The 13,996-nt window shown below is 39.8% G+C and overlaps 1 protein-coding gene across 3 annotated transcripts in view; it reads right to left on the bottom strand.

The window, feature by feature from the left end:
• Nucleotides 1–13,996, bottom strand: part of JAK2 (Janus kinase 2) — a 160,557-nt gene that overhangs the window by 53,219 nt on the left and 93,342 nt on the right. For all 3 annotated transcript variants that reach the window (XM_038401856.2, XM_043515095.1, XM_043515094.1), the window contains exons 6-7: nucleotides 11,027–11,339; nucleotides 8,299–8,439 (exon numbers count right to left, since the gene is read on the bottom strand). In XM_038401856.2, coding sequence (XP_038257784.1) covers nucleotides 8,299–8,439; nucleotides 11,027–11,339 — 454 coding nt within the window. The remainder of the gene's footprint in view (nucleotides 1–8,298; nucleotides 8,440–11,026; nucleotides 11,340–13,996) is intronic.

Genomic DNA, 13,996 nt, shown 5'->3' with positions numbered 1-13,996 from the left:
GTTCCTGCTTTCAGAGATCAGGTTTTCAAATCTTATAATTAACCTCTGCAATCAACCTCTGCATATGGCCTCTGCCATCTGACCAAGGGCTTGTTTTCTGCTGGGGTCCCATCACCATTACCCAATCCCGAGCCTGGAATTTCAGAATCCTTGCGTGTCGATTATAACAAGCCTGTTGGGCCGCTTGTGCTTTTTCTATATGTTCTCACGCTACTGGAGTGACTTGGGTTATTCTGTCCCGCATGTGCGTCACATGTTCAATGATGCTCATTTCTTAGTGAGGATGTTCCTCCCAGTGCTCCTTGGCAATATCCAGTATGCTGTGGGGTGGCAACGACTTGACAACTTGAAGGGGGGAAATCCCTATGGAAGGCTGGGGAACCTCCATTATAACAAGCTTCCAGTAGAGTAGCAAGGTATCCCAATTTTTCCAATCTCAACTCACTATTTTCCGTATCATGCTCTTCAGTGTTCTGTTGAAGCATTTGACCAGGCCACTCGTTTGTGATAGTTGACTAAGGTTTGTAGGAAGCAGTACCTGAAGCATTTAAAGCAGCACACACAAGTTCTTCATCAACTCTGCCATGAAAGGAGTCCCTTCATCTGTCAGAATCTCCTTGAGTACTCCTATCTGAGAGGATATTTGGATTAGTTATCATCTTGGACACTGTGCTTCCCAGAGGTATTGCTTCTGGATACCAGGCAGCAAAGTCCAGCCCAATGAGCACATTCTGATGACCTTGGGCTGATTTCTCCAGCAGGTCTATCAGGCCCATCATTGTACTTTCAAACGGGACTTAGATAACTGGTAGGGGCACTGAAGGGGCCTTTAATTGAGGTTTGGGGCTGTGCAATTGGCATTCAGGGCAGGAAGCAAAATAGTGTCAAACCTCCATATAGATTCTTGGCCAAAAGAACCTGCAAAGGATTCTATCTAGTGTTTTACTCACTGCCAAATGTTCCTCGAACAAATGACAATGGGCTACGTCGAATAATGCCTTTCTGTGTCCTTGGAGTACTAGAAACTGTTTCAGTTCTTGCTCCTGTAGTTAGAGTATTCTATATAATAGGTCCTTTTTTTAAATTACAAAGTAAGGTCCTGGTCCTTTGGTTTTCCCCTCTGCTTGTACCCCATTTACCTAGGCTACTACTTTTCTATTATTCTGATATAGGAGATCAAGCATCTGAAATGTCCAAATTCAGTTTTACCCTGAGGGCTGGTCTCTGTGGAACCGGTCTCAACCTCAGGTTCGGTAACTGAGTTGTCTCCCTGCCAGCTGGATGAGACTGCTTATCCAGAAGCACCACCTTCTGATTCTAGGCCAACATCTTGGTCCCCAGTCTTCAGTCTGCCCATCTTTCTCACATAGTCTTCTGGGACTTTGAAAACAAGTCCGGGGCTAATTCAGAGAAGATGGGAGGCGGCTATTTACTGGAGTCATGATATCAGATATGGAGTTATTACTTTCCCCCAATCCTTTCACTGGGAGTAGATTTCCGAACTCTGGGAAATCTTGTCTTATGAGCACAGGGTATGGAAGTTTAGAGATTACAGCCGCTACCAGCCTAGTTGTGCTTCCCCGAACCTCTATTTGTACAGGAATGGCCATTTAATAATTAACTTTCCCATGCATGCAGGTTATTCCCCTGCATTTCAGACAGTTCATTCTACCTAACCAGTTTCCCAGAGACCAGTGTGACTTCACTTCCGGAGTCTATTAAAGCAACAGTCTCTGTACCATTCAACCTGAACAACCACATATCTATGTGGAGTTAAAGCTATTCCTGCAGGATTGATTAAGCACAGTCTCTCACTGTTCCACCAAGTTGCACTGCATGGGCTCCTCACTGTTAGGACATTGAGCTGCTCTATGTTCTAGCTCCCCCACAGGCATAACATTTATACATAGCCCTTGATATCTCCCTATTCTATGGGATATTAGGCCTTCCCCATGGCCTTCTCTCCCTGGTTCCCCAAGTCCCTTCCCAGCCTCAGGTCGCACTTCAGCATCCCTCCTTCCCCGTATAGTCATACCCCAAACTATCAGAGGTACAGGTCTTTGGGACTGGGGCTGGCCTTTGGGTCTGGCACATCTCTTCTCTGGCAGTCCTAGAAAGCTCTCTGGCCATGAAGTGTCTCTCTACGAAGGCAACCAAATAGTTGTCGTCGGAAGGGTCATTTTGCTCAACCCACCTTCACAGGCAGTAATCCTTTCAGGAATCTGTCCAAAACCAGGAATTCTATGATCTTTTCCATACTGTTGATTTCAGGATGCAACCACTTCTGTGTCAGATGGATCAAGCTGAATAGTTGTGATCTTGGCACTTTGTTATCCTGGAACCTCCACTTGTGGAATTCCTGGGCCTTTATAGCTGGAGTCACTCTGGATCCTGCCAGAATCTCAGTTTTCAACGGGGCACTGCCTTTGACAGTTTCCGCTGCCATATCATGGCAGGCCTTCTGAGCCTTTCCACTCAGGAAAGGAGCAAAGATACCGACCCACTGGTCTTGGGGCAAGGCCTCACATAGGTCTGTTCTTTCAAACATGAGAAGATAAACCTCAACATCTCTCTTTGTCATCATCTTTTGTAGGTAACCACTAGCCTTTAAGATAGAGCTCCATCCTGGCCACCTCCGAGAGTAGTCAGAGCCTTCAGTTGTCTAACTACTTCCTGTAGGGTGCCTTGGTCTTGTATCACCTGATCCATCAGCAGCTGGTTAGTCTCTTGTTCTATTTGTATCGATTCCTGCTGAGCAGCCATCTGTACTCTGGTAGCCTCCTGTTGTGGTGCAGTGGCCTGCACCAGCATCCTTACCACGTCGTCCAATCTCAGGAATGATTTACCTTGCCTCCAGAAGAGTCTGCTGTGTGATCCCACCCCTAACACCACATGTGGCAACACACCTCTATCGTCACATCAGCCTCAGCAGTTATGGCATGGACTGCACCCTCAGCAAGTTTGCAGATGACACTAAACTGGGAAGAGCGGTAGATATGCTGGAGGGTAGGGATAGGATACAGAGGGACCTAGACAAATTAAAGGATTGGGTCAAAAGAAATCTGATGAGATTCAACAAGGACAAGTGCAGAGTCCTGCACTTAGGACAAAAGAATCCCATGCACCGCTACAGACTAGGGACCAAATGGCTAGGCAGCAGTTCTGCTGAAAAGGTCCTGGGGGTTACAGTGGAGAGAAGCTGGATATGAGTCAACAGTATGCCCTTCTTGCCGAGAAGGCTAATGGCATTTTGGGCTGTATAAGTAGGGGCATTGCCAGCAGATCGAGGGACAATCGTTCCCCTCTATTCGACACTGGTGAGACCTCATCTGGAGTGCTGTTTCCAGTTTTGGGCCCCACACTACAAGAAGGATGTGGAAAAATTGGAAAGCGTCCAGCGGAGGGCAACAAAAATGATTAGGGGACTGAAACACATGACTCGTGAGGAGAGGCTGAGGGAACTGGGATTGTTTAGTCTGCAGAAGAGAAGAATGAGGGGGGATTTGATAGCTGCTTTCAACTACCTGAAAGGGGGTTACAAAAAGAGGATGGATCTAGACTGTTCTCAGTGGTAGTAGATGACAGAATAAGGAGTAATGGTCTCAAGTTGCAGTGGGGGAGGTTTAAGTTGGATATTAGCAAAAACTTTTTCACTACGAGGGTGGTGAAGCACTGGAATGGGTTACACAGGGAGGTGGTGGAATCTCCTTCCTTTGAGATTTTTAAGGTCAGGCTTGACAAAGCCCTGGCTGGGATGATTTAGTTGGGGATTGGTCCTGCTTTGAGTAGGGGGTTGGACTAGATGATCTCATGAGGTCCCTTCCAACCCTGATACTCTATGATTCTATCCCTCTGGTGGGGAGCAGAGGCCTAGAGTAAATCAGTCCTTCTCCACAGTTTATAATTCTTAACAATGGTTTATTCACAGTTTTCACAAGGTTTCAGAGTAGCAGCCGTGTTAGTCTGTATTCGCAAAAAGAAAAGGAGTACTTGTGGCACCTTAGAGACTAACAAATTTATTTGAGCATAAGCTTTCGTGAGCTACAACTCACTTCATCGGATGCATTCAGTGGAAAATACAGTGGGGAGATTTATATACACACACAGAGAACATGAAACAATGGGTATTACCATACACACTGTAAGGAGAGTGATCACTTAAGATGAGCTATTACCAGCAGGTAGGGAGGGTGGGGGAAAGGAAGAAAACCTTTTGTGGTGATAATCAAGGTGGGCCATTTCCAGCAGTTGACAAGAACATCTGAGGAACAGTGTGGGGTGGGGGGGAATAACATGGGGAAATAGTTTTACTTTGTGTAATGACCCATCCACTCCCAGTCTCTATTCAAGCCTAAGTTAATTGTATCCAGTTTGCAAATTAATTCCAATTCAGCAGTCTCTTGTTGGAGTCTGTTTTTGAAGATTTTTTTTTGAAGAATAGCCACTCTCTGGTCTGTAATCGAGTGACCGGAGAGATTGAAGTGTTCTCTGACTGGTTTTTGAATGTTGTAATTCTTGACGTCTGATTTGTGTCCATTTATTCTTTTACGTAGAGACTGTCCAGTTTGACCAATGTACATGGCAGAGGAGCATTGCTGGCACATGATGGCATATATCACATTGGTAGATGCGCCGGTGAACGAGCCTCTGATATCGTGGCTGATGTGACTCCAACGAGATACTGCTGAATTAGGATTAATTTGCAAACTGGATACAATTATCTTAGGGTTGAATAGAGACTGGGAGTGGATGGGTCATTACACAAAGTAAAACTATTTCCCCATGTTATTCCCCCCCCCCACCCTGCACTGTTCCTCAGACGTTCTTGTCAACTGCTGGAAATGGCCCACTTTGATTATCACCACAAAAGGTTTTCTTCCTTCCTTCCACCCTCCCTACCTGCTGGTAATAGCTCATCTTAAGTGATCACTCTCCGTACAGTGTGTATGGTAATACCCATTGTTTCATGTTCTCTGTGTGTGTATATAAATCTCCCCACTGTATTTTCCACTGAATGCATCTGATGAAGTGAGCTGTAGCTCACGAACGCTTATGCTCAAATAAATTTGTTAGTCTCTAAGGTGCCACAAGTACTCCTTTTCAGTTTTCACAAGGTAGGCCTCAGGGTTGTCCCAAGTGGTTTTCTTAACAACCCCCAAAAAACACACACAAAAAAACATTTCCTTGCTCCCACCAGAGCACTGACTCTTCTTATACTGGCTCCTGGCTGTCAGCCCTTCCCCAAGTAGTAGTAAACTCGGTATTTCCCCAATGAGAAGGGGAACAGCTCTCCTCCTAGAAGAAACCTATCCTCCAACCCTTCTGCAGCTTGTATCTTGTCCCTACTCCCAGATCTCTCACCAGAAGAGGTTCTAAAGGTCACAGCAGCCCTTAACTGGGCTCAAGTGTCCCTAATTAACCTGAGGTAACCTCTTTTCAGCTCACAAGAAAGAGGGTTTTAACGGGCTGATATATCTGCCTTCAACCACCCTCCCACAGCTGTCAGGTCTGGGTTTGTCACAGTCCAATTTTATGCCAGAATAACTCCATTGATTTCAATGGAGTTGCACTGGTACAAAACTGGAATAGCGCAGTGGTGATTCAAACCCCAAGGTATGTTCCTCCCCAGTCTAGTTTCCAATACGAGCAACCCAGTTCAACTCAGAGAAAACAGACTCTCCATTGGCTATATGACCAGCGAGTATATTTTCTGTTATTTTCTCAAATAATTTATTTGAATAACCTGAGCTATACACCAGTAGTTGAGATCTCAAGGGTTTTTTGAAGAGTCATATAGTGAAACATAATGCAGCTGTAAGAAAGGTTGTTTAATATGCTACACTATGTAACTTTACATAACATCATTCTCAGTAAAACTGCTGTATAATAAATATTTTAAAATACTCGGGTCATGATTTCTTAAACTTCATTTAACACAATAAAAGCTTGTACTTAGGGCTTGTCTACACTTACTGGGGGTTCGACGCACAGTGATCAAAGCATCAGCCGTCTATTTAGCAGTTCTCTGACCCACTAAACCAATCACTTTCCTGTTGACTCCTATACTCCACCTGAACGAGAAGTGCAAGGGGAGTCGACGGGAGAACATCTCCAGTCGACATTGCATAGTGCAGACCCCGCGGTAAGTAGATATAAGTAAGTCAACTTCATCTACATTATTCACATAGCTGAAGTTGTGTAACTTAGATCAATCTCCCCCCATAGTGTAGACAAGGCCTTAATCTATGTCAAGAAGATTGTCTACAGACTTCCTTGGTTGGGATCGGATTACACCAGCTCTAATATTAAATGCCTAAAACTTGACATATTCTGGTTTTTCACCTTTTCTTAAGAGATGCCCTTTAATAAGGCATTTGTGCTGAATAGAAACACACACACACTTCTAGGCTGCACTAGTATGATGCAACTGCTGTATTTATGAAAATGAGGGCTATAGATGCTGCACAATGAATGGGTGAAACAGAATGCAATGTGGACTTAAAGCCTTTTGTTGCTAAATAAAATTATCAGTATAAAAAGGGAAGAACAACATTTATTACAGAATATCCTTGATAGAAAGATGAACGGACAAACCACTTAGTATGTACATATAAGCAACCTCTGTAATTTTTTAAAGGTCACGATGGGGGAGGGAGGTGGGGAGGGTGAAGGGAGGGAAAAACCAACCACCACATATGTTTTGTTTTATTCAAATCAATATAAATAACTTCAAATTACAACAAGTTTTTAATTCCCATATCTTTCACGCACCCTCTATGCTCTGCCTTTCCCAAGATTCCTCTTTTTTGAGAGAGCTTCACAGGTTTGTTAGGATAATTTCTGGTAAATAAATCCTGTAAAGATAGGAATATTTTGGGAGAGGAGTTCTCTCAACAAGGAGAAATCGAAGATGTGAAAATTAACAATTCTTCCTAGTAGATCTTAGAAAGACAGCAGGAAGAAATTTGGGCATCTCATATTGAAAATACTTCTTTCCTTATTTTGTGTCAATGTGCTCCGACCTATGGACTGTTCCTTCATTTTCCTCCCATTTCAGATTAATCTTAACTACATTATAGGGCTGTCCTAGACCAACCACATTTTATAAGAAAAAGGGATTGTACTACCTTAAAAGAAAAGTTGAACATGTTCATTACTGAAGCTGAAAAACCCAATGAAAGACATAATGAAAATAATGTTCTTTAATAATCCAAAAGTGAAAGTGCTGTATTAAAGAACAAATATTTCTCACTCATGCACATTACAGGAAAAGCGTACATTAAAAACCATTTGTTTCCATTGGCTAGCTACTAAAAACACAGCTTAATTATCTACAAGTGTAGATTCTATGTGACTACTGAAGAGTAAATTATATCAAAATCTAATATAATTCTGAAAAACAGTATCATTTTTAAAGGCAGCATTAAAAACAGAAAATGAATTCATTCTCATTCAAATGCTTTTGCAGGTTTTGGATTTATTTTCCCCAAGGAAGGAAGAACCATTTTAGCAGTACATCTGTCTTGTGTGCCAACAAGTTGTAGATCTTTGATCACACAGGAAAATGCCTGAAACAGGAAATCTACACAGATCAGTAATGGGGATCAAGAAAGAAACCACTACACCAAAAGGTTATCTCATACAGGAAACGGTGTTGCTAATACAATGCTAGGATTAAAAAGACAAACAATTGTGGCTTTTTAGTTCACACACAAATTTTCTTTACAATATATTGTAAGTGACTTGTTTACATTGTCAGGCTAACACTTTTCAAACCTATGCCTCACACAATACTTTAAATAATAACAGCTATACTATTAGTTTTGTATCCCTTGTCTAGATGGATGTATATAGTTCTGTATATCTTTTTCCCTTCAGGCTAATCTCAAATCCCAATCCTGCAGTTGTGTGTGTGCATGCGGACAGACTGCTATGCCCATGCACAATGAATTGCAGGATTAGGGTCTAGGTTAACTAAAATTACACAAGTTTAATAATTATTTAGCTAGGCACAATGAAATTGGAGAATGAACTGCAGATAAAGTTGACGTCACTTAGTTTTAAATATCCTTGTTTCAATTTCAGTCTATGTTGTGGTGCTTCAAATAAATTAGCATCTCTATGTACTGATATATTGATCACTGTTAAAATCTTCAGTTTTTACCTTTTGCCTAAGTAACATCTGAGTAATGTTTACTGCAACATAGGTTTAGTAGAGTATTGTGAATACTGCCATATTCCCATCACATGATCAAACCAATATCAATATAAATCAAACAATAAGAAAAATAAACATACCAGATTCTTACTGTCCTGCTTATGAATGGTGACAATTCTACTCTCACTGGTGACAATTCTACTCTCACTGGAGGCTTCTTGGTTTGCTTGCTTAATGCTGACATCGATTATATCAGGAAAATCACAGTATGTCTGTAATTCCTGTAATAAATGTTGGTTATGATTAATACTAACATAGTAAATGGTTTTTCAAAGTATAATTCAAAATTCTAGAATTCCTACAACCATAGATAAATATTTTCACCACCTTAGAAATGATGACAAATGCAAAACACTGAAGATCAAAAATAATCACGAAGTGGATGCTGATTTTCACAATGAAAAATACACACACACTTGTGCATTCATGAATATGGTAACCGAAGGCACAAATCATAATGGGAGCTAGAAGCATGGGTGAATTTTGACTGGAGTGCAATTCAGGGAATTTTTGAAAATTTGGTTCTTTAAATTCTGACCTCAAACTGAATTCTTAAAATATCTGACTGACTGTCTCACTTTTTCTGTTCTTCCACCAGATGGATAAGGATAGATCAGTCGAAATGTTATACAGGTAATGGCTTTTTTGTTGGTTGCCTGTAGCATTTTAGATAATATACATCATTATTTGTTATTTCTGTAATTCAAGGGAAACAACAGTCAGATAATAATCTGAGTAAGAATTTCTAGTTTCTATTATTTACTGCAGCCTTTTTGCAGGTGTATCCATGGTTACATGGCACAACATGTATTCACCCATGCTCTCCATAAAGATGCTGGGCCAGATTCTCAGCTAGTGTAAATCATTTTAGTTACATTAAAGTCAATGGAGTTATGCCCAGTTACCAGAGAAGAATCTGGGCTGGCAAGACCACCTATCACAGCCACAGCATCGCCACCACTTCACCAAAATAAATAAATAAATCTTGCTCCAAGCAAGTAGTTGAGTAAAGTTTTGTGATGCTGATTTGCTGCAATAGTCAAAGATATAGCTAGCCTTACCTCACTATTAAATTTGAAGATGCACTCCTTTGTACAAATGCAGAAACTGTCCACACGTAAATGTAGTTAATTACCTTACATTAGGCACAGTTGCCTAATGGTCAGAGCAGAGAACTTTGAGTCTGGCGACATGATTTCTATTCCCATCTGCTCCTGCTTTCCTCTATAGCCTCAAACAAGATACTTAAAAACTCTTTATGCATTTGTTTCCTCATCTGTAAACTGGGGATAATAATGCTTATTCATCTTGGAAAAAAAACTTTGAGAATCTCAAATGAAAAACAATACAAATCCTATTACTCTTGCTATTAAAGGCTTGATTGGCATGCACAAATGGTACAGTTTCATACACAAATTTCAGCATATTCAAAGTTAGAGGTTGCTTCATGAAAATATGGCTCGAAGAGGACAAATTTTATATATGAATTAATGTACAAAAAGTGATTTTAAAAGGCCTAGTTTTCTATAAAATAACTCCAAACATCATTATTAGAACCGTCTCTTGAAGGCTGCTTTTCACATATGAAGGGTGTCTAGTAGGAACATTTAACACTAAATCATCGAAGTTAAACAGATGGTAACTATTGGCCCAATTATCCAAACTTTAGCTCAGTCTGCACTGTTTCCAATAAGCATAAACGAAGAAATATCAAGATATTTGCACATGTGTAGTTATATATTTTAATATGCCTGATGATTAGATACCATATCATAAAAGTGCCATTTTACATAATGGGCTGTGATCACTTGTAATCTATCTGTTAACCTCAATTTGCTCTACAACGGTATTTTTCACATTACTGTTTTGATCTAGTCTGTTATCTATCATGAAATGTATATGTATTTTAAAATGTACGGTTCATTTATTTATTCATTTTAAAAAAGGATATCACCACCAATACTCCTCCTTCAAATTTCCCTTTGGAAAAAACACAGTTCTATTTAGACTATAAAGAAGGGTTATACTAGAAGGGTTGTTTCATCTATAGTCTGTAAAGTGATGTGTAAGTTTTTACTACTATAGAAATGTTTCACAATAATATTCTATTATTTAGAAGCCATGTACAAAAAATAAGATATACTTCTGAAATGATACATTGTCTTTGGGATAACAGTGTTCCTGATCTGATCTGGGTACATTGCACATTAGCAATGGAACAGGTGGAGCTTATCAAAGCTAGATTTAGTAATTCCTGACAACCAGTAATTCATTTCCTGCTAGCAACTAGCATCAGATAATGTTAAGTTCAACTGTTTGATATTCAGATGGGAAACAATGTAAAAAACAAACACACACAAAAACACCCAGATAACATCAAGAATAAAATGTAACTACATGATTATAACAAATGATTGAATAATTTAGCTTAACTCTTAAATTAGGCGGAGCTGTTACTTTCTCATGTCAACTTTTATAATAATCCTGTTTTAGTAGCATGAATGACAGAGAACTTCACTCTTCATTTGTCATCCAAGTACTTTAATTGTTTAGTCAAAAGTTATTTCTCTTATAATCTTATATTAAAAAAATCCACCTAATTTAAAAAGTTTTGTGCTGTTTGGTTCAAGTCAAACCCCATTCATACAGAAATCACAGTAGAACTATTAAGTCAAAGTCATAACTCATTCTATAGTACTACATGAGAATGAATCAGTACATGTAACATATGACCAAATTACTCTGTTACCATGTCGATTTGCAAAATCCTTAAAATAATAAAAGTGAAGTCATATTCATAAGGATTACCTGTTCTGTCAGTGTCTCACTGTCTTTATGTTTCCCTCTTGAGCACTGAATTCCACCGTTTCCCGTTATTATAATGGTTGCAAAACTCTCTTCACCTCTGCAAGGCTCTTTTACTTCAAAAATCTCTGAATAGAAGGCAGGCTGAAGGGATTCCAGATTTATAAGATATTTAAGTTTCAAGTTTCTGGCAGTAGCTTTGCATTGGCCAAACTGCTGGATAAATTTGCGGAATCTGTACCTTATTCTCTTTCGTGTCAAAATATGGTAGTCTTGGATTTTTGCCCGAACACATTTAGGCAAAAACATCTTGTAACTGTGAACACAAGATTAGCACATAAATTCCAACATTTATCTATAAAGCCTAGAAAAGGAAATTATTTCTGTATACTAAATAAATACAAAGCCAACATAAAAATACTTTATCTATCAAATGAACTACTTACTGTGATTTTAAAATTTATTGTGGTCTTTATTTCAGTCTTCAGTAAAAGTTGTTGAAAATGAAACCACACTTATTGTGCCATTTTCTATTTTTCATTTACTAGTTCCAAAGTATAGTACATTGTTGTTTCCATAAACCTGGACATTTCTGATTTAGTCATTATTATGTGGGGTTGGGAAGAAGTCCAGTCAGCAAGGATACATTGATAAATTCCCATAGCTATGCCAATGTAGCAAAATCCTGATCTTTCTAGATCATTCAGATTTGTAAATACAGACACAGAACCACATACGTCAAGTTTAAAAAGAAGATAACAAACAATGCAATTCTACACTGTATCATGAACTAAGCCTTGTACTGCGAGGTTGGATTTCTTAACTTTTGAGTACTGGATGTTCTTATAACTTAATGCTCTGTTAACATTTTCTCTGTGCAACTTAAAAGAAAGATACCAAAACCTAAAAACAATATCAAAACAAGTTTTATTTAATCAGTTACCACTTGTGTCACTGACTCTAGCAGTATCTTGTTAACTAGGTGATTAAAAATGAAACTATGTTTTAAAAGTTATGACATGAAAAAGTTTAACTAAAGAATGGACACAAAAAAATGAAATTTTCAAAACCAGACGCACAAGAATAGAAGAAAAGGTGAGAGCGAGAGAACATGTTGTCTAGACAAGAGGTGACTACCTCAGAAATCCTCCCAAATAAAAAAATTTAGTGAGTCAACATTTTAAAGGGAAAAGAAATATTTGAGTAATTGGTCTTCCTTCCAACATAAGAACATAAGAATGGCCATACTGGGTCAGACCAAAGGTCCATCCAGCCCAGTATCCTGTCTACCGACAGTGGCCAATGCCAGGTGCCCCAGAGGGAGTGAACCTAACAGGTAATGATCAAGTGATCTCTCTCCTGCCATCCATCTCCACCCTCTGACAAACAGAGGCTAGGGCCTCTGAAAGAGCCCTTGCCATTGTTAAATTATAGTTTCCAGAGATCCTGGGTAGCATATGGTAATATCAATGACTTAACATGGTACAATGAAAATGTGACCAGTATAGAAAAGAGGGGTAGGGTGTAACAATTTCAGAAATATGGCACCAGACCATTTTAAGCATTTACTCCTGTACATCTGTTTTCACTTGTTCTCTTTGTCCCCCTATTCAGGTACACACATGTATTCTGGAAACTACTTAAACATGTTGCATAACTCTAAACATGTACTTAAGAGCCATTCAGCACTTTAAAAGCATGCTTAAGTGATTTCCTGAATAGGGCCTTTAGCAGTATACACTGATAAAATACAGTGTAAAAGCAAATTCTGATAACTGAGTGAATCTGACTATGTACATCTTAGGAATTCCAGTTTGATTTTAGGAACAGTCTGTATCCTTCTGTTTTAACTGTATTGCTGCACCATCCCCCTTATGCTGAGGAGGCAAGAGGGGTGCAGGTTTGTCAGGCTCTGAACAGGACAATTGAGAGATCTAGCCTTTAGCAGAATAACGGGTAGCTACAAGCTGGATGGAACCAGTGCTGCCTAGCTTGTCTAGCATTTGGAGAGTGGAATTTCCCCAGAAGCAGGACAAAGAACCAAGGTGTTGATACTACCCTTTAAAAACAATAGAGACTGGGTGGGCTGGAGGATGAGATAAAAGGAAGCTTGGACAGGAGGGGACATACTGTTAGACTCAGACATTAAGGTCAGAAGGAACCATTATGATCGTTAGTCCGACCTCCTGCACAACACAGGCCACAGAATCTCACCCACTCACTCCTGCAATAAACCTCTCACCTATGTCTGAGCTATTGAAGTCCTCAAATCGTGGTTTAAAGACTTCAAGGTGCAGAGAATCCTCCAGCAAGTGACCCTTCCCCCATGCTACAGAGGACAGTGAAAAACCCCCTGCACCTCTTCAATCTGCCCTGGAGGAAAATTCCTTCCCAACCCCAAATATGGCAATCAGCTGAACCCTGAGCATGTGGGCAAGATTCACCAGCCAGATAAACAGGAAATAATTCTCTGTAGTAACTCTGATCCCATCCATCTAACATCCCATCACAGGCCATTGGGCCTATTTACCATGAATAGTTAAGGATCAATTAATTGCCAAAATCATGTTATCCCATCATTCCATCTCCTCCATAAACTTATTGAGTTTAATCTTGAAATCAGATATGCCTTTTGCCCCCACTGCTTCCCTTGGAAGGTTATTCCAAAACTTCACTCCTCTGATGAAACCTTCGTCTAATTTTGAGTCTAAACTTCCCGATGGCCAGTTTATATCCATGTGTTCTTGTGTCCACACCGATACTGAGCTTAAATAATTCCTCTCTCACTCTGGTACTTATTCCTGTGATATATTTATAGAGAGCAATCATATCTCCCCTCAACCTTCTTTTGGTTAGGCTAAACAAGCCAAGCTCCTTGAGTCTCCTTTCATAACACAAGTTTTCCATTCCTCGGATCATCCTAGTAGCCCTTCTCTGTACCTGCTCCAGTTTGAATTCATCCTTTTTGAACAT

This window comes from Dermochelys coriacea, chromosome 5 (genome assembly GCF_009764565.3).
Source record: "Dermochelys coriacea isolate rDerCor1 chromosome 5, rDerCor1.pri.v4, whole genome shotgun sequence".
In the NCBI taxonomy this organism is placed as follows: domain Eukaryota; kingdom Metazoa; phylum Chordata; order Testudines; family Dermochelyidae; genus Dermochelys; species Dermochelys coriacea.
Note: the sequence above shows the minus strand (reverse complement) of the source record. Positions and strands in the feature narration are given on the sequence as shown.